The sequence below is a fragment of the Fragaria vesca genome, linkage group LG1, assembly GCF_000184155.1.
Source record: "Fragaria vesca subsp. vesca linkage group LG1, FraVesHawaii_1.0, whole genome shotgun sequence".
In the NCBI taxonomy this organism is placed as follows: domain Eukaryota; kingdom Viridiplantae; phylum Streptophyta; class Magnoliopsida; order Rosales; family Rosaceae; genus Fragaria; species Fragaria vesca.
Genome location: NC_020491.1, coordinates 10,835,008 through 10,857,238, shown reverse-complemented (window position 1 = coordinate 10,857,238; position 22,231 = coordinate 10,835,008). Strand labels below are relative to the sequence as shown.

Below are 22,231 nucleotides of genomic sequence, written 5' to 3'. Positions count from 1 at the left end.
ATCGACTTCTACTGACCTAAAAGAAGGATGACGTACATCATGAAAATGATCGAATAAATTATGGAGACATGCATTGTCAAAGAATAAACAAGAGATAAATTATGGAGATGACTTAAAAGAGGTCTTCAGGAGACAAATCTGACCTAAAGATAAGTCTTCCATAGATTCCTTTAAAAAGAACTTCCTTTACTTTTCCAGATTTTTAGATATGTACAACGAACTATTTCACCTTTCGTTCTCCACGTTTTTTGGTTTCGCCAGTAGAGCACCTGTCAATTGAAATTTCTTGTATGGCCGGCCATATCAGAGCAAAAACTTCTGTTAATATTAACGTAATTTCCAAACCTTTGTTCGTCATAGAAATTAATCAAAGTATTACGTTCAAACTTTAAAGAGCATAAGTGAGATTGACTTAGTTGAAAGATCATGATTATGATAACCTCATGATGAGGTCCTCATCAAGTCGATCTTAATGTGAAGAGTTAGCTCTTCAAATGTATGATGGTTAATTATTCTATATATTTCTCTTCTCCTTTTCTTTCTTTTTTTGTTCTTTCTGTTTTGGGTTCAACTCGATCTATGTAGTTCTTAATTTATTAACATAAACGCTGCAAAAGAATTTAACCAAGAAATGAAAGCTGCAAAAGAAGATAGACCTGTAAAGGAAGGAATTAGGTCTTGCAAGCAGCAGATTCTAAATATCTCAGGACATACATCTCAGTCGTTTAAGTCTAACTTAGCATGAAGTAAAGATTATTCTAAAGTAGTAAAGGCGTTAACACAAAAGTAGTCGCATTAGAAGTAGGCAATGGATCGGATTAAGGAAGAAAAACAAGTTTTAGTTGGTACAGACTACAGAACTACAGATAAAGAATGGATCCGTGCAAGAACAAAACTATCAGGACTCCAGGTGATTTATATTTTCTCGTCAACCTTAACAAATACATGTTCAATGGTACCACGACCCGTACCTGAATAGAGTCCTAAAAGTCGATGGACTCAGGGCCCAGAACCTTAAGGGGCCCAAAATTTTCTTTTATCTTTGTGTGATCACATTAGTTTAGTTAAAAACAATCAAAAAAATTAACAGCATCCAATTAGGGTGAGATGTTAGATTACAAAAGAGAAAATGAATATAAAATCTTACCTATTATATTACTATCATTAGTTACTATTTTAGAAAAATGAGCAGCCTAAGTAAGAGATTTGTTGTATAAATAAGATTTTTAATAGGATTTATAACGTTTTTTATTGTTAGATATTGAGTTTATAACTTTAGTTCGTGAAAATTTCTATGTGTTTCTTAAAAATAGAAAATAAAATTAAATGAGTACTATACTTTGAGGGCCCAATTTTGAAAGTTCGACTCAGGTCTAAAAATCTCAGGTTCGGGCACGAAGGAGAGGTTAACAAATTATCAAGGCTCAGCAAATAGAGGAAAACTATTGTACGTCGTCAACCAAACCCAGATCATATAATTCCTGTATTCCTGTGTTGTGCTCAAACTTAATTTTAAGCTTTATACATCCTCATGGGATGAAGTGTCCTTTGGTAGGAGGAATACGTCCGAGGACCCCAACCTGGTCGCATTCACATAATCTTGAGTGCTATGAGCTGGAACCCCAGGAAAGACCAGGCCAATTATTCTGAAAATTCTTAGAAATGTACCTTCCTTATAGTCTGGCCCCTTTGCTTTTGCAATGGTGAAGCTTCTAATTAGCTCGAAAAATGCGTTTATTATCATTGGTATTGCCCCTAGTGGTGAGAAGTAGTTTTTATTAGGTTCATGTTCCACAACCTGCAAAGAATACAGCTATCATCAGAAACCAAAAATAGTTTTGCTAGCAAATTGTAAATATAAATCTGGATGCATGCTTAATCACCTTCACTTTATAGTGCCTATTGTAGTAGAGGCATGTCCCAAAGTGCTTGAACATCAAGGCTTTGTCATCATAAGGCAACCTGGGAACCATATCATTACCATAAACAAATCTATAATATCGAACATTATGTTCTTGCAACTTTTCCTCCATGAACTCACCAAACTTCTCATCTCCAACCCTCGGTTGTCCAAAAGTATATACCCCTTGCAATCTCTCCAATAACCATGGCTCATTGTGAAGAGCCAAAACTGCTGGAAACAATATTGCTAATGCCCCTCCCAAACTATGCCCTGTCAATATGTATCTAGCTTGATCATTTTGCCTCAAAAGCTTGTTAAGCATATCCCTAATTGCATAGTAAGCCAAGTCTGGATGACCATCTTCTTGTTTGGTTTCCTTAGGCCAACCAACATTCTTTCGTAACCCTAAAGCTTTCATAAAGCCGCCATGAATTTTTCCGACCCCTGAAAGCTCATACCAAGAGATATCAAAGTCGGAGCACCATGCATCTGCATCAAATGGTTCGGTTCCTCTGAAGGCCACCATAAGAGTGTCATGGTCAGAAGACTTATCCCGAAGCATGAAGGCTTGTGTGGTGGCTTTTTGTTGATAATCTGTAGAAAAAAAAAAAACCAAAAGTTACTATTGAAAGTGTAATCAACTGCAGTCTCCTGCAAAGTCTGGTTTGTTATTCTGTCAGGCTAGGGTAATGTAAACTGAATTTAATCAGAGTATATGTGTTCAATTTTACACTATCTTTAGCTAACTTGACAGATGTTTGATAATATATACATATATATATATATAGATAAATATCAAAGTTTAAGGTCATTTAAAAAGAAATTAAGTTTCAACATACTGATCGAGTAAATGATATTTACTTACCATTCCAGAAGTCGAAAGATCCCAAGAACTCCATCTGCTTATAAGATCGATCAAAATTGGTTTTAAGAATAGTTGATTCAATAACATGTACTGATGATTAATAGGGACTACTGCTAACTTATTAAGCGCGCATGCATGCCTTCCAATGATCCCTAACAGTAGATTCAATGGAGGCATTATTCTCATAGGATGCTTTAGAAGCCATCATAGAGAGAGTTGCATGGTACTTGGCATCATCATGTTTAATGGTGCTATCCAACTCCACCCTCTTGTCAAAGTTTCCTATAAATGACAAGAATGTTGCAGATGTCTTATCTGTCTTTACCACAACCCCTGATCAACGTATATAAATCCATCCGTCAAAACTATCTAGTCCAAAGAACAATTACCATCTTTGTAATTTTTCATAGTTATTTTCTTAAACGCTATATAGCTTTGTTCTTAGTGATAATGAAGCTCTGAGACTTTGATTCACAAATTGTCATCATCATTATATATAATTAATAAAAAAAATATAAGCTAGTAAATTTAGTTATCCCAATTAATAATACATCTCTTTTTTAATTTTTCTTTACCAAAAAAAAAAAAAAAAAAAATTACAAAGCAACATGTTTTTGTTGTTGAACAAAAGAACTCACATCAATGAGGGCCCTGATGTCTGAGGAAATGGCATCAGACTCATTATCACCCATGAGAAGCATCCAGAAATGAGAAATCTCTGCCGAGCTGTGTGGCTATGGGTTCTCAGAAACAGCGAAAGGTTTTCCTAAGTCGTGAGTCGTGACCCAGGATGGAAATTATTGAAGCTTTTATACTGTTTTGGGTACACTTTATTATTTTGTTTTATAGTTCTACAGTAATTAGTGCATGGAGACTTAAATTTTAATGGCTAGCTGGAGTGCTATATCCAGGGAGGCAGGGACTCGATCAAGAAGTCAAGATTCAAACCACTTCCTCATTCCTAACTTGAGAAAATAATTAGATTACAAATATATATTTGACGTCAATAAACGGAACGATTGTAAAAGATTTGAGTAAAAGTTGAGACAATACGATCATAAAGCATATATGAAAATGTATGAATCTCATATTCGCCATACACGCTGAACGCTTTCTAGTTTTTATTTTTAATTTTTAACTTTTTTAATTTTTTAATTTTTACTTATTGTGTCAAGTTCTAGTACCTCTACTTCTTTCTTCATCCCATTTTCCAGAAAACGAAGTAACTATATGTTAAAGTTTTCTCGATCTTTCTATCTTGCATGATCGAGCATACCTACATGCTTAAACATTGACGAGATAGATCAATATAAGCAAGGAAGCAGAGACTAACCTCGGAAGAAGTTGATCACGAGCATAAAAACATTGCGGTTGACGGATACAAGGTTCAAACACATCTCGATCCCGGATCCGATAACTGAGAGTGGCTTTGACAAAAGTTGCAGAAATTTTTGAGCCAAGATGGAAACAAATATGAGCCATCTGCGCCTGAAGCTGATCTCTTCAGTGACAGTGCCCTCCGGGCAATCTACAAACTTCTTTTCCTCCAAATTTCTGGAGAACAAAATGTGAAACAGATCAAGCAGTACCGACTTCTTACTGGACTTTACAACCGTAGGTCCATAAACTGCTGGAAAATCCTAGTCACAGACCATGGCTTANGGGTTNACTNAATGTGTATTTNTNTTACTTGTTTAAGACTTTAAGTCCTTATAGGACGTATTGTGGTTGGCTCGTATTGGTGTTTGAAACTTCGTAGTAAATTTAATAAAAAACGTTCGTAATTGAAGTACAAGTTGGACTTAGTTTTATTTTTATTTTTTGTTTAGTTTTTTTTTTATAATTTTTTTTAATGTATGTGAAGGATAATATTGTCTTGTTGCTACTTGCTAGCTGAGACTCAAATGCATCAAATACACGAGACCTTAAAGCTATACTTACTGTTTTCGCATACGTTTTATTTATGAGAATTATTGTATAGTCACTATAGTGCCTCGCTCCACTGACTGAAATTGGGCCCTTGTGCTTCACGTTAGTTCAATTATCTTCCCTACTTTGATCATTATGCATGGAAAATGATTATAAACCACGAAATATATTTCCTACTTCGTACTGTACGTGCTGAATATGTGGTCTACCTTAGCTAGACAGATGTGAATGTCCTCTCTGCTTCTTGGAATGTAATTATATAGATAGAAAATGTTTTTCTTGTGTGGTAATTTTTTTTCTTGTTTGCCAAACCTATCAAGTTTTAACCATGCCATGGTTGGCGTGCGGGTTGCCAAACCTTTCATTTCTGTTCCTATGAGGAATGAGACCGCTTCCAAAGAAAAATATAATGATGATTAGAAAAGACCAGTCATATGCCTCTAAAACTATTGCATGATCGAGGATTAGAAAGGGATAGAACCCAGTAAAGATGCATGTATAGCTAGCAAACCACAGCAATTGTACATCACGGAAACAATCATATAACTTAAATTTCACTCTCAGAGCTAGACCAGCATAATACATATAAATATTAAGGAGGCTGCAGATTACAATTAAATGGTAGGCAATACATGTATATAATTTCGTTTTGTTTGGTCTCACTGTTGCTTGGGCTTAGGGGAGACTAACACATCTGGAGGTCCCAATCTGGTTAAGTTCACATAGTCTTGGGGACAATGTGCTGGTGCCCCTGGCATTAGCAAACCAGTTAGCCTAAACAATCTGAAGAAGTACCCTTCGACGTAGTCAGGTCCATGCTTTCGTGGAAGTGTGAAGCTTCTTGTCAGCTCATAAAATGCATTCACCATCATAGGCATTTGCACCCACAGGGAGAAGTAATTCTTGTTTGGCTCTTCTGGAAGAATCTGCATCATTAAGAACATGAGCTATAATGAGAAGAAGAATTCTCAGACAGACCTTTAATTTCATAATTTTCATTATAGTAATGTGATTGATAAGAGAAAAAGAAACTGCATGCATACCTGTGCTTCATAGTTTCTGTTATAGTAGAGGCAGGTCCCGAAGTGCTTGAACATGAGGGCCTTGTCATCATAGGGCAACCTGGGCACCATATCATTACTATAAACAAACCTAAAGTACCTAACATTGTGCTCTGTCAATACTTCATTTTCCATGTACTGCCCAAATTCCTTGTCACCAACCCTAGGCTGCCCAAATGTATAAACTCCTTCCATTTTCTCCAACAGCTCGTTTTCCTCGTGCAATGCCAGAATTGCAGGGAAGAGAATCGCTAACGCTCCACCTAAACTGTGACCTGTTATGACGTATCTCGCCTTATCATTTTCACTCAGAAGCTTTTTCAGCATGTCCCTAATAGCATAGTAAGCTAATGGGTGCTTATCATCTTGATCTATATTCTTTGGCCAACCGACATTCTTCTGTAAACCCAGAGCTTTCATGAAGCCCCCATGAATCCTTCCATTAACTCCTCCTTCAAGCTCGTACCACGAAATATCAAAGTCGGAGCACCATGCATCTGCATCAAAGGGTTCAGTTCCTCTAAAGGCAACAACAATGGTGTCATGGTCATCACTAGATCTGTCCCGGAGCATAAAGGCTTGAGTTGTAGCTTTTCCTTGATACTCTGCAAATTAAGCAAAATAATAATCAGTTTAGTCTCAAATTAATTGACCTTTTTTTTCCTTTGATCAAATACATAATTAATGTTCTACAATACTGTGAGTCAAACTCACGACCTCTCACATATAAGGAGAGAATTATGACACTAGACTAAACGGTACTGGACAATTGACCATTTTCATAATCATATTTTAATTAACATTATATATATAAGAATTTTCTTAGGTACCTATATGTATGTAATACCCATATTTACTGATATAACAACAACTTTGTTGTCAATGAAGTAAACTGAATCATAACTTAAGTAATTTAGTTCTATTACTGGTAATTACCTAATCTATGACTTTTTACAAGTTTACGAACAAATTGTTAACTTAGTTCAATTATATGTAAATATGTAAAATAAATGTGGTAAATTCATTGTCAATGTTGTAAATTTGGTTCAAATAAATAGTAATTCTTATCCAGTTAGTGGTAAATGAAGGTATGGGATACATGTATGTATCATATATATATAGACTGTTAATCTGAATCTTTAACATTATATATTTTTGTGTGTTCTGACTCCTGACATTATTGAGTATATGCAAATGTTATAATTCTCGGTCTCGGGTTTGGATGCTTCTTACCGTTCCAGAAATCGTAAAAGCCCACGAACTCCATCTGCCAGAGTTTGAAAACAAAAAATACAAAAAAATAGTCATGAGTTTTAGAATTTAATCTAATATTTACCATTATAATTAGTTTCTAATGGAGTAATTAGACGCAGTTGAAGTTGAAAGTAATTTATTTGATACCTTCCAGTGATCTTCGACTGTAGTTTTGATGCAGGCGTGGTTCTCATATGAAAGTTTAGAAGCCATCATACTGAGTGCTGCATTATATCTGCAATCTCCAGGTTTGATTCTACTGTCTAACCTTACTCGCTTATCCAGATGTCCAATAAACGACAAGTATGTTCCTGAGGTGTTATCTGGTATGCTAATCTTGCCTGCGTGCCAATAATCATTATCCAAGTAATTAATCTCCATTGTATAATTAATTAGTCTAATACATAAATAATCATGCATTAATTTTCTATCTGCATCATGGTTCACACTTTATATAAAGTATGAACAGTTCGTTGATCATAACATAACAGCAAACTGGAACAAAAGGAATAAGACAGTTCATCACAACCACTACAATAATTTAGTGGCTTCCGACAACTGCGTACGTTTATTAATCTCTCTTTTACTTGATATAGACTAAAAGACAATTTGTTTTCCCCGAGTCCTGGACGTATACCATTAATTCAAACAAGAATAAAACGAAAGTATTTACTTCCAAATGCATACCAACTGCGACCTCTTTATTCTCTCTCTTATGGAGGCGCGCCGCCGGCGTCCAGCTTCTGCGGCCGTATAGAAATGAAAATTTCAACGACGTGTTTAGTTATCGGTGTTCGTCTCAAGTATCCGGCGATCTGGGGCTTACTAGCCATGCCAGTTCACTTAGTGCTAATTGAGCTAGTAATTGATATTAAGGTAAATGCTTTACGTCTACTTATGGGAGTAATTGATATATATTCAACAATCATAAATGGTTGCATGCATAGATGAGAATTAGATAGGAAGCAATAGAAATTAAATACCTTGCGAAAGATTTAGGAGCAGTCCACGCAAGCTGCATACATTAAGTGACAAAAAGTTCAAGAACATTTCGATTGCCCAGCCGATAACTGCCATTGGCTTCGATACAAACTGCAGCAGCTTTTGCACCACAATTGACAGAAATATGAGCCATCTGCGCTGAAAGTCATATTCTTTGTCATCGGAGGAGTCTACGAACTTTCTGTGCTCCAAGTTATTGGAGAACAAGATGTGAATCAGATCAAAGAATCCCACATCATGGGGTTCCAGTAGCATATAACTGCTGGAGAAATTCTTGTTACAAGCAGCCATGGCTAATGTGAGAGGAAGAATTTCGGACTACTCACTACTCTGTTTGGTTGAGTTTATCTGATATGTAATGAAACCAGGTTAGAGTCTATTTATACCTAAATTAAGCTCGATTGCTTGGTCAGTGAAGGGATTCAATTATTCTATAAAATAATTGCTGCTTGCTTTGTCTTTGTCTGTTTTTTTTTTTTTTTTTTTGGGAGAGACTATTTGAGCATCCATGGTTGCTATATGAAATCAATCAAATAGTAAGTCTGCGCAAAGACTCACATTTGACGCGTCAAGTTCATACTTAGCTTTATGATGTTTAGACTTACTATTATGGTTTTTGTGATCTAAAACTTTGTTAACCATATAACCCTGTATGCTTGCATATACTTTTGTAAACCTTTCTGATCTTGAATGATTAATCCCGCAACTTTAGAGCTCGTTTTTCATTTTCACTACGTGCAAAACATGCTAGAACTTACCAGCAGAGCCCCAGAGGTTTCTTCGAAAATGGCTAATCACAGATTAGACTAAGAGAGACGCACAGCCACATGCATACAAGCTCAGAATGGCGCAGTCTTGTTTTTCAGGATGTGACGGGATAAAGATATATGTCGTTTTACACAAGCGTGAATAAAGAAGGGGAACATATGCAATATGCTATATGCTCCCACACCAATAATGTCCCATACTTTGAATGATTCCAAATCCTTCACATTTCTTTCTTCATATCACTAGCTTGTTTTCTATATCATCACTTATATAACACCAAATGAATATATAATCGTGCTTAATTATAGGTGAGGTTAGCTATAAGCGTTGATCTAGTCTTGGATATTTAGGAATTAATATTCATCAATACTAATGTTATTCACGTGAATGGAAATTATTATTTGTACCCGGAACATCACCTGTTTTATGTTCTCCTTTAATCTTATTGGTCCACGTGTTTTATCCTTATTTCTGATTGGTGTATTTAATTACTTTTTTTTTTCATCCCGTGCTGGTCCCCACATGAATCTGAGTTATATGATTAGCCGGGTATAACACCTGGCAGTGCCACGTGGTGTTCCAGGTACAGAGAATAATTACTCTCACTTGAAAATGATTGACAACGAAAATAACGTAAGGGACTTGCACCATCCTAGCTAATTATATTGATGAGGCCTCAATTATGCCTACATATAGTCCTTTAATGATTATGTATCATTTTGAATCTTGTAAGCAAGTCTATACACACACATAGACAAGTCCATGATCAGTTAAAGGTAGTCAATTAAGGAGGGAGCTGAGCTGATCGACGGTTGGTAAAGAGTACAAAGGGCCGGGGAGACGAAGACGAAGAAGAAGAAGATGAGGAGTTGGAGATGACTGTTGTTCGGAGATCAACGGTGCTTTTGTTAAGGGTGCATGGCCTCACTTGTTCAAGGGATTGAGGTCAGACCCAACAGGACATAGATAGATCTTAATCTCATTGCTAATTTTAATTGATCATGAATTGAATGTGAGAGAATATGTACGTGAAGATGATATATACCAAACGTTATATTAACGTTTTTCAGGGTAAAAATGGCACAAAATGGAGAAAATGTTAAACATGCACACAATGATGTACCATATATATAGCCACATGCTTTTATTTTAGTAGGACAATTGCTACATCATGAATTCATGAATAGCGGAATTCTAACGAAATCAAGTCATCAAAGAGTTCTTGACAATAGCCACGGATCATGAGAAATACTAATTTGATGGAATGAAACAAACTAATCTGCCAGTCTCATCTAATAAATAAAAACGAACATGATATATGATTTAATGATTATTTGAATGTTGTGCCCATCACATTATATGCCAGAATCATTGTAACATCTAGAGTTTGAGATGCTTTAGATCTGTTTGCTCAATGGAGAGTGTGAGCAATATAGCACAATGCCATGCACGTTCAAGTAATTAATCAAGGATTCACGGTGACATGCATGCAGGCCAAATTTTTACACTTAACTATTAGTTTGTTTCACAATGTTATATATTCTAGTAAAGGAATCAAAACTATGTGAACATACGACTAAGAATTCAGTCTAGCAATGATCGATCCCTCCTTCCATTTCATAAACAAACAAAACAGAACTTAGTAACAAACGGACTGCCTGTACATATAGGCACACAATAAAAGTACAGAAAATCCGTGAGCTTAACGAAGGTGAGAATTAGCTGGAGCGCAGAAGAAAAAATGGTCGCCTGCGCGACCGGAGAAGTGCTGGATCTGCAGGCGTTGCCGGAAGGGTGCATAGCCAACATCATCTCATTCACAACACCACGAGATGCATGCAGGCTGTCCTCGGTGTCCAAGATTTTCAGGTCGGCCGCAGAATGTGACACAGTCTGGGACAAGTTTCTTCCCACTGATATACGTACGATCATATCCTGTTCTGTGTCTTCCTCTTCAGTTTCTTGGATCAAATCCAAGAAGGAGCTGTACCTTCGTCTCTGTGACAATCCAATCAGCACAGGAAATATAGTAAGTTCACGACACCTGCACTTTTTAGTTCTTTGTTATTAGTTTGGCCTTCTTTGTTAATTATCTTATGATTCTCAATTTCTCTTTGACATCATGAAGAGCTTTTCCCTGGACAAGGGGAGCGGGAAAAAATGCTATATGATATCTGCCAGGGCCCTTCAGATACTTGGGTCCCGTACTACTCATTTTTGGAGATGGATTTCTCTACCCGACTCCAGGTCTGTAAATACTTGAATTAGTTCACCCTAAGTGTCTGGATTATCCAGATGAAGTTTAAGATTTCTTTAAGTGAAAGTAAAAGTGTAAAACTAAACAGATTTGGGGAGGTGGCTGAGCTTGTCGATTTTTTGTGGCTCGAAATCACTGGGAAAATTGCTACATGGATTCTGTCCCCATCAACCCTATATAAAGCTTACCTTGTCTTCAAGTTAACTGAGCAAGCTTATGGATTTAGAGGACAACCTGTGAAGGTCAAAGTAAAAAAGTCTTATAAGGTAAATTCTAAGTGAAACTTTTTTTGAAGCTTTATAGAGAAAAAGTGACTACAAAGGCATAATTTTGGAAAGCAGTTAAGTTTAGTTACACTAATTACCTGCAGTTGAATCCAACAACAGTGGGAATAGAAGCCAATGAGCAGTTTGTGGTTTTGGACCGAGAGAAAAAGAGACACTACTGGCAATGCATTTTGGGTATGCAAGCGTGGCAGCCTCGAGAAATCGATGAAGCTCCATATCCAAAGCAAAGAAAGGATGGCTGGTTGGAGATTGAGCTGGGTGAATTCTGTTATGAAAGAGATGAGGAGTTGCTAAAGATGTCTTGCAAGGAAAATAGTTGTGGTGCCTTCAAGGGTGGTCTCATTGTTCAAGGGATTGAGATCAGACCCTATTTTGGAGAAAGGCCGGATCCAAGGCAAAATTGGCGATCTTCTTGGGCCAGATCTTGGAACAAAAGGGCCCAATCTTACTCTTATTGGGTCCTATATTCCTCGTCTCTGACGTTCTTAATATTAGTTTTGCAATTTGCATTCCTCTTACCAATGTGGGTGTGCTCAACCGAAGATTCTACGATGCATTTGACAAATTGATAAATTTTATTACTTGCTTTCAATTTTTTAACCTTTTACTTGAACTTTAATTGATAATTTAGAATAGTTGAGGTACTGTTTGAGGTTTTTACTCAAAGATCAAATGTAGGGTAAAAAAATTTGCGACGACAATACCTCTACTCTACTACGTAAGAAATACGAGTAATAAAAGACAACAAATGAGAGGTAATACCTGCCAGCTAATAACAAGTTATACATCTTAGTACCTCAATAGAGTGATGGCAAATTCTTCTGCAAATTAAGATCTCCATCGAAGCATTGCAAGATCAAAAGGAAAAAAAAAACTTAAAATTGATGTATTATTGCCTCAAAACACAGTAGAAATCAGAAAGGTTGCCACCATAAACTCACAATTACATGGTGGCAAAAGAGATAAATTGAGTTCTGGCTTTAGAATGAAGCCTGCATTCAAAGTTCTAGATGAATGTTTTTACTTTGATCGATCTGTATACATGAGATCTATCATAGATCATCCTAATACATCCCACCTTGCATAAGAGACATGCCTATGAATTGTCATCTTCCAACATAAAAGAGATCGAAGACGAAGAAGAAGAAGAAGAAGAAAAACCAGAGGATTTTGGTACCAAAATATTGGATACGCGTGCTCCACCTGCCCCCTCCCGTTTTAAATTGGCTAGCTACGTACGTATTCCAGCCAAAATCCAATCCATCCAACCATTTTATTGTCTGCATTCATATATTTTGTAGCATATATACCATATATGTATAGCATTAGTTTCGTGCAGATTTTAATATAGTGACTATCATCAAACAATTCCCTTGTTAAATGCTCACACGATCGATCACACCACCTTATCTTCATTTATAGTCCTCTTCAGTGCACTTCCAGTTTATAAACCAAATAAAATGAGGAGCTTCACGGACTTGTGTGTGCAGGCTTATATCCACTCTATAACTTGGTCAACTGGTTGATTACCATTTGAATCCATAAAACAATTCTAGAATGTTGTTTTTGGCCCGGGCAATCTAAGATTTTTTCTTCATGGAGAGATGAATACACAACCTATATTGTTTTGAGGCGCGCGTTTCATCGGTGTTTTGTGAAGCGAGAGACTCACTTGCGGGTTCGTGCATGTATGATTAGATAGTTTGGCATCCGATTATCAAATTACCTAAGGAACAGTTTGTTCATATATTGTTAGCTAACAAATGAAAATGATCGAGTTTGATGATGGATTTCATGTTAAGAAAGAGGATGGAGAGAGGGAGTAGATGGGACTATGGAAAATGATAGCTAGAATGATAATAGAAGAAAGTGTCAGAAGAAGGGATACAATGCACTTGTTGCGGGGGTTGGAAGAGTCGATACATTTCATGGATTTATGAAAAGGGGTCTTGGCACCTTGCTCCTATCTATTTTCTAATAATGAAAGCTTCTTTTAGATGTTGGAAAGTTAGTAAACTATCTCACATGGATGTATATGAGATATAAAGATGCACTTTGACCATTGTTCTTCTCTCTCTCTATTCACTCAAAATTTCTTCTTCTTTCTTTTGTTTTATGCTTTGCTTTGCATAATTGAATTGGGATAGCTATAGCAAGATAAGATGAATGGATTTTAGTGAGGCATGATCCTTGAGACATGAACACATCCATTACTCGACCCTGCCTTGGGAGGCAACCTACCACCCACCTCTAGTGTAAGAGCCAGACTCAATTCTGTTTAATTTTTTTTTTTTCTTAAGAGAAATGTGAGTTTCATTCTTTTGTTTCCTCTAGGTGGGTGGAGATCTGGGACTCTTATAAGGGGGTCGGTGCAGAATGATTGCTTACTATACTTGATCAGTTGATGGTACCCTTGTTTGTTGTTGTTGTTGTTGTTATGATTGGAATCCAATGCATATTGGTTTAGTTAGATCGAACCAATGGCAGTAAAATAAGAGTTGATAGAGAAACACATACTACCTTGGCTTGGTAATGTGAGAGCGTAGGGGGGCCGGCTCAAGGTAGTATTCATAAGTGATGAATGATAATCAACATTCGTCATTTCTCAACCTGAAACGTAAAACACTTGAAATGCATTTGATCTCTGGAATGAATGAATGTTATTTCCAAAGAATCGTACGCCAAATGTGAGAATTTCACTTCGCATTTACAGTGACATGTAAATTCCCTTCAAAGTCGCACACGTCCCTTGAGTCCTTAGATTACCAAGTGGTAAGGGATAATGAAAAATTGGATGGAGACCGAGTCAGATAAAAATTATATCCACTTCCTATATAACTAAAAACTTATGCATTAGGTCAATGAAATTCCACAGCCTTATGTGAGTTGCAAGAATTAGTATATGTATGTTGGGCATCTACTTGTTTTAATTTGTATAATAAGTGATATCAACACGTTTGTAATAGTTTAAGAGGGAGGATAGAGCGCACCAATACAACCAAAAGAACGTAGGAGAAGATAGCCTGCTAAATACTACCACAATATAGCTACCAAACTCTTCTGTCCTTGAATCAATCAAGCGATGACCTACTCCTCGTTCTCGAAGAAGACCAACGCATCCTCGTCCAAGACGTCGTCCTCCATCAACGACACAATTAAGTCGTTCGTAACCTCTCACGTTTTTGTGAGCTAGAAGGTGTTGTGAACATCTATGCTAGCATCTCGTGTGCGCATCACATGAAAAAGCTTTGCAATCGAATTTAGGTACCCGAAATACATATCCAAGAATGGCCGAAGTCGAAGCTAGAGTTAAACAAGGAAGAGCAGAAACCAAGTTTTGTGAAAGTGCCTAAACCTCCTAACCCTAAAATCATGGGATGTTTTAAATTTTTTTTTTATTCCCATGAACTTGCCCATGATCTATGTTTTCTCATAGATTATAGGTCTTTAAATTTGTGTTATTACCCATCCATTGTTAAAAATAATTGCCTATGATCTATTTCTTATTGGATTGTAGACTCACTTGTGTTATTAAGTGATCCAGAAATGTGTAAGGAGGGTGTTACCCTACGTGAATCATACAATATTGTTTGCCCTTTGTACGCAAGGCAGTAGATCCATTCATGATGTAACTTCTACTTTCGATGAAATGAAACAACTTTTTTGAATAAAAAAAAATGCAACCCCAAAACAAGTTATATAGGAGAGATGTTCGTTTGTCTCCTTCTTTTAAATCTTTTTTATTAGGATTGAGATAGCAGGGCACCTTGGTTACCTCCTTTGAATCTTTTTAGTATATGATAGAAAGAAAATAGTACAAAAGAAGGAAAATAGGACCACCCTCAAAATACAAAATATATAAATGTTAACAATCTAATAAAAAAGAAATATTTTGTGAAGAAATCTAACCAAATGAAAATCATTAAGCTGGACAAGAAGAAAAATCTCAACAAAAAAGGAAATATGAAAATTATTGGTAGGGCGCAACACATCCACGGACCCACCATATGTATATATAGGGGTCCTTATTTTTGGCCATTTTAAGGGATAGGGCATTACACAAACTTTCAAATCAAATTTTTGCATCTCCATGATTCAGATTTTATGTTTATATATATGATTAGTTCACTTATGTAAAATTTTAAGATAATTTGGTAATCGTTTAGGCATTCAAAACTTCACCCAGTACCATTTGGTCCAGTGGCATAGTCTCTTTTTAGTAAATGGGAAGTCGTGAGTTCAACTCACGAAGTTGTAATATTTGAGTTATTTACCTAATTAAAAAAAATACTTCAATTCATTTTTAATGACTTTGAACTGTTTAGGTTTGACATAAAGTGTTAAATTCTTTGACTTAATCTCAGTCATCCAAATTCATTAAAAAAAAACATATCCAATGTCATGTTTAGAGGAAGGACCTCGTCTATATATAAGCCAGATCATGTTTGGACGTCCGTAAATATGTGAAGTGAGAACGCGGCCTCAAAATATTTAAGGTTCCATTTTGAAATTAAAATGTGAGGCTCTTTTTATGTAAACTTAGATATATTTTAGTAGTTGATCTGCCGAGTGTCATTTTCTCATTAGACACGAGACACTTAGAGATGACAAGATATAGTTATTTTATATAGTAAAATTAAAATCCCATGTGATTAATGAATAGTGTTAGGCTTTTTTTATGCCTAATGTGCGAGATTACTTTTTTTTTTTTCTAACGGTCACGTCTTTTCAAGTCTTGTTGAGAAGTGACAAATCAAGAAATATGATGGGCAGGCAATATGCAGATAACTCTGACAAGACAAGGTAGAGCGACATGTGGCATGAGCCCAAGAGGTGACGTGATAATATCGAATAGCCTACTCTAATACTATGATAAACACCGGCAAGAGCGTGGTGTCCCATCACTAAACGTATATACCATCGGTATTTTCCCTAACTTAACCATCACCATCACCATCACGAAATATAGAGTTTTAACACAGGAGGTATCCACTAATTTAAAAGTGGTATTTTCTTGTGTCACTTTCATTCCTTCGACAAATCTATTGTTAGTCATCGTCACAAATAGAAACTGTTATGAAAAACTTACTTCACTACTTCATGATACGCCCTAATGATCCCGATCCTTTGATGAAGTTGTATTCATCCAAACTTTACAACTTACAACACTTTTCTTTCGTTTGCCTAACTGTCTGGAACAGTTTAGACGAACCACTTAGAATTCTTTCGTTTGTTTAATTTGTCCAGGATTCACTTTATTGTTGTTTTCATTTGTGTTTTTTTTTTGTGTGGCAAAGATTAGTTATGTTTGAAAGTTGAAGTTGGGATTTTTTGTGAATAGTGTTTGCATGGATGTACATTCTGCCAATGCAATATATGAAATCATGCATACATTAGAATCCTTCTGAAAAAGTAACATTAGGAATCAACAAGTAACGAGTACAATCAAGTTCTCTACACTCCCTCATATGGCTGAAATTAACATACACAACGAGTCAATGACACTCATCGAAAAGCAACATCATATATCATCTAAGCATCTGCATAGACCCAGCTGAGTAATTTGCAATCCCCAACTGAGGCCCCATGAAACCAACACCAACTGGTCTATCAGCTCCAGCTCTTTCCAAAGTCTGCACCTGCTTCTTCAAGAACTTGACATAATGTATGGCCTCGTCTAGCATCGAAGCCGTGTCCATTTTAGTCCCACCTGGTACAAGTCTCTGCAGGATCCTAATCCTCTCGCTGATCCTCTCCCTCCGGTGCCTCGCTGCCACGCTCTGTGGATCTTTCGAAATCTTCACGTTCCTCCTCTTCGGCGGCTTCACTGCTTCGGGGTCTATCTGAATCGGCTGCATTGCCGCAATCCTAAAGATCATCTCCCTCATTGCAGCCATTGAGTTTCTCTTTTCGTATGAATTAGAACTGGGGATTGACACTGCACCAGCAGCAGCCGCGGCATGTTTGATTGGATTGGATTGGACAGGATGACCACCGCTAAGGAATGAGACCGAGGAAGATGAGGGGTTTGGAAATGTGGGCTGTGACTGTGAAGGTGAAGTTGGGTTATGGAACATGGGTTGTGGCACTACGGTTCCAATGTTGTTGGGGCTGATTGATGATCCCCAAGTGAAATCTATCTCAGAAAATGTGGGAGGAGGAGTGTTATGGTAGAACTCAGGACTCTGCTGCTGCATCATCACTGTCATCATGTCCATGTGGTGATGAGGATGATGGAGATCATGACCAGCTGATGATGATTTAAGCATGTCAATATCCATGGCGAGCTTGAAAGAGAGACAGAGAGAAATAAGAAGTGGGAGAAACAGAGGTATGGGGGAGCTGAGCTGCGCTGGGAGATTAGGGCTGGTTGAGAATGAGATGTATATGCAGAGACTTGCAGTACAGGGATAAGGAGAGAGAGAGAGAGAGAGAGAGAGAGAGAGAGAGAGCTGTGGAGAAAAGTTGAAACAAAGTGAATATAATAGTGAGTGAAAGTTAGTATGATTAACCCAGCAAGGCTAAGCTTCTCTTGTAAGTGGAATAAGGACTTTATATAGAGCCAACTTCAGGCCCCCATTATTCTATGTATCCCTTACAAAACTCTTTCTCAAATTCATTGGTGAATGCATTAATGTATGTGATAGAGACCGCCCATAATGTAGGGCTATCTCAATGAATTGAAGATCAACCATTGGATGAGATAGTTCTGATAAACCAATGGTCAATGATGCTGCAAGAGTTTGTTATATGGTTGTGAACTTTTGAAGAGTTTTCCACTAAATTGAATAAAGGTGCATGAACTGTATGATCCCTCTTTGACTGAAAGGTCTTTGCTTTAATTTCCAGAAGAAATTTACTTTCTGCAAAACGAAATGATCCATGAGCTTGGGTTCCCCCACAGTCACATGAAATGTGTCAGAAAAAAATAACAACTCCTCCCCAGAAGTTTAAGATATCAGACTACTTGAACAACAGGGTTTTGGCAGATGAAACAATTATTAACGGCATTCTAACTGTTGAAGTTGATAACATATTCTTGTATATTTCTTGTACTAAACAAGATGCAGAAGCTCACACAATAGCTTGTTTTATTCGTCCGATTAACATTGTTCTTAGTCGTTTAATCGCCCGATTAACATTGTTCTTAGTCGTTATTGTTTGTCTAACCAACATTGTTCTTGGTTCGTTTTTGTTCGTCGAAGCAACATTGTTGTTAATCTATTTGAAGCAATTTGTCGGAACACATTATCAATATCATCATCACCTCTTCCTCTTGAATACGCCAATGCTTAGTGTTGCTATTCGTGCCATCCAAAGTTCCAGACACATCCAATATTATTAGTTAACCGACAAATTTAGTGGACTGTCACCGGCACAAGTTACCGGTGAGATAAGAAGAAATATTCCGGCGGAACACATGTCGCTGTCAGTGGCGTCATTGAGATGGTGAAGTGAGTCGGGACCTACTGCTAAATATTATTCTACCTTGGGGTTATGCTATCCTGGTGGTCACTGTGGCTGTTCGGTGATCTTTCACTGCTCCATTGGCACACCCTCCTAGGAGGATTAGGAGATGACGGTGATGTGCTGATCGCTGACTCCAAGCAAGTACAGCTTCTTCTTCCCTTTCACTTTTTCTAAATTTGGCCACTGGCGATACTTAAATGTCTTCCTTGTTAACAAATAGCAACAAAACTTTACGCTGAGCAATCCCTTTTCAGTTTATATCAACATGGTAAGTCATTATGATGAGCAAACTTTGAACTGACACAGAAGAAAGGTATGTGACAAAAGGAGGAGCTAATCTAGGTCACACTGAACCAGATACAAATCGAGGTAACCAAACCAGACTTATAAACAAGGGCATCTTTCTGGGAATTCTGGAGCTCATAACCAGAAAACCCTTAAAGAGTTTTACACTAGACCATTCTGGGAACCATTTTTACCTTGCCTGTGTTATACAGAATCTAAGATTTTTACCTTGCCTGAATGAAATTGATCAATAATGATGCATAAGTTTATAAACGACTGGACAGATGGGAATCGAAACAGAAATTAATTGTTATCAATATCATATCATATCAAGTTATCAACTTCTGCGAAGAATCTAGAGCAAGATAATAAGATTGCTCAGAGAGTGGTCCCGATTCTGTAGTTGCTATCACTCTCTTCTGTCTATATGAGATTTACCCGCAAGCTTAAAGTTACTAGCTTGCACCTAAAATGCAGAGGCCAGTAGGTACTGTAGGACTGGAAGCCTTTCAGATTGTCTGGCTTTTACTTCTGATAGTAACATTATAGCTAAGGTAAGTTTTTTTCGTGCCTACTGATGAAGAAACTGAAAGCTACAGAAGAGATTGGAGAACCGTATTTGTTGAAACTAGGCAGTGAGGGGAATCTAAGTGAGCCCTCGAAATTCAACTGCGTGGAGCTTGCCAAGTACGAAATGGATCGCAGAGTCGCTTTTTGGAGTTGCACCTTTTGGTGATTGTGGCAGCAGAGTCAATCCTGCATTGGAAGTTACACGGTTGGAGATGAATATGTCATAGAGATCATTCATTTTTCACATTGCTTGGGATTGAAAGCTAGCTAGATAGATACTACCTTCTTCCTCGATTAGCCTTGTAGGTTGCAAACATTATGGACGATTTGTTTCATCTGTTCGAGAGGAAGAGGTAGTTTGAATAGTGGCAGAATAAGAAATCTGTGTTATACATTATAGAACAAATCATGTATACGAGTAACGTGAACTCGTGAAGGATAGGCAAACTGAGTCTCCTTGAGGCATTTCATTAACGTTTATGAAAACATACGGCGTCATTTCATCGTATATATTGTCCGACCCTAAAATATTGAAAACCCTTCTTGTCAAATTGCATTTCACTCGAGAATAATGGAGTGAAAAAATGAATGAGCTAGGTGGTATATGGCCTTGGAAGCGAGGTTAAATGTGTTACTTGTAAAGTTACGGATAGTCACATTAATTGTTCTTCTTTGTTAATCCTTTGATTTCTTCTGGTCTTCCGTAGAGTGAAGGAGGGGGAACCGTGACAATAAAAACAATGAAAGAATGGACCACTGCTCTTGGTTGAAATCATGCATTCATGCTAATCTGGAGCTGTAATGGAGTCTATGGCATACTGGCTACAGTACCTGTCTTCATATATAAAGTCAGGGTTCAGATAAGCATGAACCAGTTAACAGAGATATAAATACACTTATACGTCAATGTCAGCCTAACACGTTTATGCATAAGGCAAGAACAAAAACAAGAGGAATCCAAAGGCAAACCTGGATTATCGGCACATTGGAGAAATTATCTGTAGAAAACAATAGGTTTTCTTTTGGGTCAGAAAACATTGAAAACAAGACTTGAAACTTCCATTGAAAGAGAATTCTAATAATGAAATGATTATTATTGGAGAAAAGAAATATATCATTTGGTCTATTGACATAAGTCTCTCGTTGTTACTAAAACTATAAAAAGATGCTCAAATACATCAATTCCACCACATTTTCAGCTTCTTTAAACTAACAACGGCAATATGTAATAATTTCATTATTTATTCATAGTCTGAACTCTGCACATACTGTACATTAAATGGCGTCTTCCGCAAACATATGTGGCTACATGTACAAACAAATTGACATGTAACCCTTAATGAAAACATACACAGAGCCAGTAAAATGACCCAAACCTACACAACTTAAATCTTCTTGATAGTCAAAGTAGTTGCTTAAAATTTTAGAAACCTCAATCAGTGTACAAATAGAGAAAAACTAAGAATTAAACAGGCAAAGACCCAAATATATTTTCAGGTGGAAAAACTAGACACAAATTAACCCACCAGATAATTAGGGCAACGATTAAACTAGAAAACTAAAAATCCAACCCAACAAGGCCCAAAGACCTGGCCGAGAGAAAACAGCCTAATCACTGAACCATGAACGACGTCAATGCAGCACCAGCGCCGCGTGCAGCAGAGAGGCTGACTTCGGCAACCACGATAAGCTTGAAATAAAACTAAAACCACATAATGCCAACTACGTACATGCTTCTTTTGCACCTATTGATCTTAGTTAACTCTAATGTCAGTATATTTAGCTCTCAATTAATTGAATTAACAACATCATGCACACACTACTGGTAGACTAGGATTCTTTGATCATCCACAATGGTTTTCAGCAAGACTAGGTTAACCATGTCCTGCAGTCCTGCACCAAGGAAAGTGGTAAGCTGCCTGCAAACAAACCTAAATGATGATACATGCGATATGCATGGGCCAATATTTACATAGGCCATGGAAGCCCACTTCCCAAATGATGTTGCCCTTGATCCAACAAGTCATATTTAGGGAAGCCCAGTTAGCCCACGAGCTTAAAGGGTATCAATTATTCAATCTTACAACACAAGCTTTTCTCTGTGGAATACAATCCGCTGCCCAAACCGGGAGAAATTTTAAATACACACCTCTAATCTCTTAATACACACCCCTATTATTTTATGTTTCTATTGAGATTTTATAGGTAAGCTAAATGACCAAAACATATATCTATTATTAAAAAAAAAATCGCACTAGAAGTATTATTTCCAACATCTTCTACCCTAAAATCGTTGAAAGCACGTCTTCTCCCTTAACCTCAATTCTTCTCCACAATTCATTTGTTGGTTGTGTATATATATATATATATATATATTATTTTTTTTGTATCCGTATCAGCTTTAGTTTGATCTTACAGATCATATTTTCAAATACTGCATCTTTATCAGCTTTAATTTGATCATGTAGATCATATTGTTAAGTACTACATCTTTATCATGACATGTTTTATCGAATAACTAGTTATTTATGTTTAATAGCTACTGTACTTCTACAGTTGTACCAGCTTGTGAATTTGAAA

At 36.9% G+C, this 22,231-nt stretch overlaps 4 protein-coding genes across 4 annotated transcripts; 1 reads left to right on the top strand and 3 right to left on the bottom strand.

Moving 5' to 3' along the window:
• Positions 1–1,519: 1,519 nt before the first annotated feature.
• On the bottom strand, positions 1,520–5,062 carry LOC101315388 (phospholipase A1-IIbeta-like). Its single transcript, XM_004289167.1, has 6 exons — positions 5,030–5,062; positions 4,102–4,408; positions 2,908–3,101; positions 2,769–2,802; positions 1,884–2,497; positions 1,520–1,798 (listed from the first exon to the last, which is right to left on the bottom strand). Exons 1-6 carry the CDS (start codon positions 5,060–5,062, stop codon positions 1,520–1,522), a joined length of 1,461 nt encoding a protein of 486 aa, XP_004289215.1.
• Positions 5,063–5,356: 294 nt separating this feature from the next.
• Positions 5,357–8,340, bottom strand: LOC101315095. Its single transcript, XM_004289166.1, has 5 exons — positions 7,996–8,340; positions 7,160–7,353; positions 6,992–7,025; positions 5,741–6,363; positions 5,357–5,623 (listed from the first exon to the last, which is right to left on the bottom strand). Exons 1-5 carry the CDS (start codon positions 8,303–8,305, stop codon positions 5,357–5,359), a joined length of 1,428 nt encoding a protein of 475 aa, XP_004289214.1. The 5' UTR covers positions 8,306–8,340.
• A 2,183-nt stretch (positions 8,341–10,523) lies between these two features.
• LOC101314800 (F-box protein PP2-B11-like) lies at positions 10,524–11,895 on the top strand. Its single transcript, XM_004289165.1, has 4 exons — positions 10,524–10,797; positions 10,891–11,029; positions 11,128–11,305; positions 11,410–11,895. Exons 1-4 carry the CDS (start codon positions 10,524–10,526, stop codon positions 11,893–11,895), a joined length of 1,077 nt encoding a protein of 358 aa, XP_004289213.1.
• Positions 11,896–16,705: 4,810 nt separating this feature from the next.
• On the bottom strand, positions 16,706–17,710 carry LOC101293132 (transcription factor HEC2-like). Its single transcript, XM_004287983.1, has one exon. It carries the CDS (start codon positions 17,605–17,607, stop codon positions 16,855–16,857), a length of 753 nt encoding a protein of 250 aa, XP_004288031.1. The 5' UTR covers positions 17,608–17,710; the 3' UTR covers positions 16,706–16,854.
• Between the last annotated feature and the right edge of the window lie 4,521 nt (positions 17,711–22,231).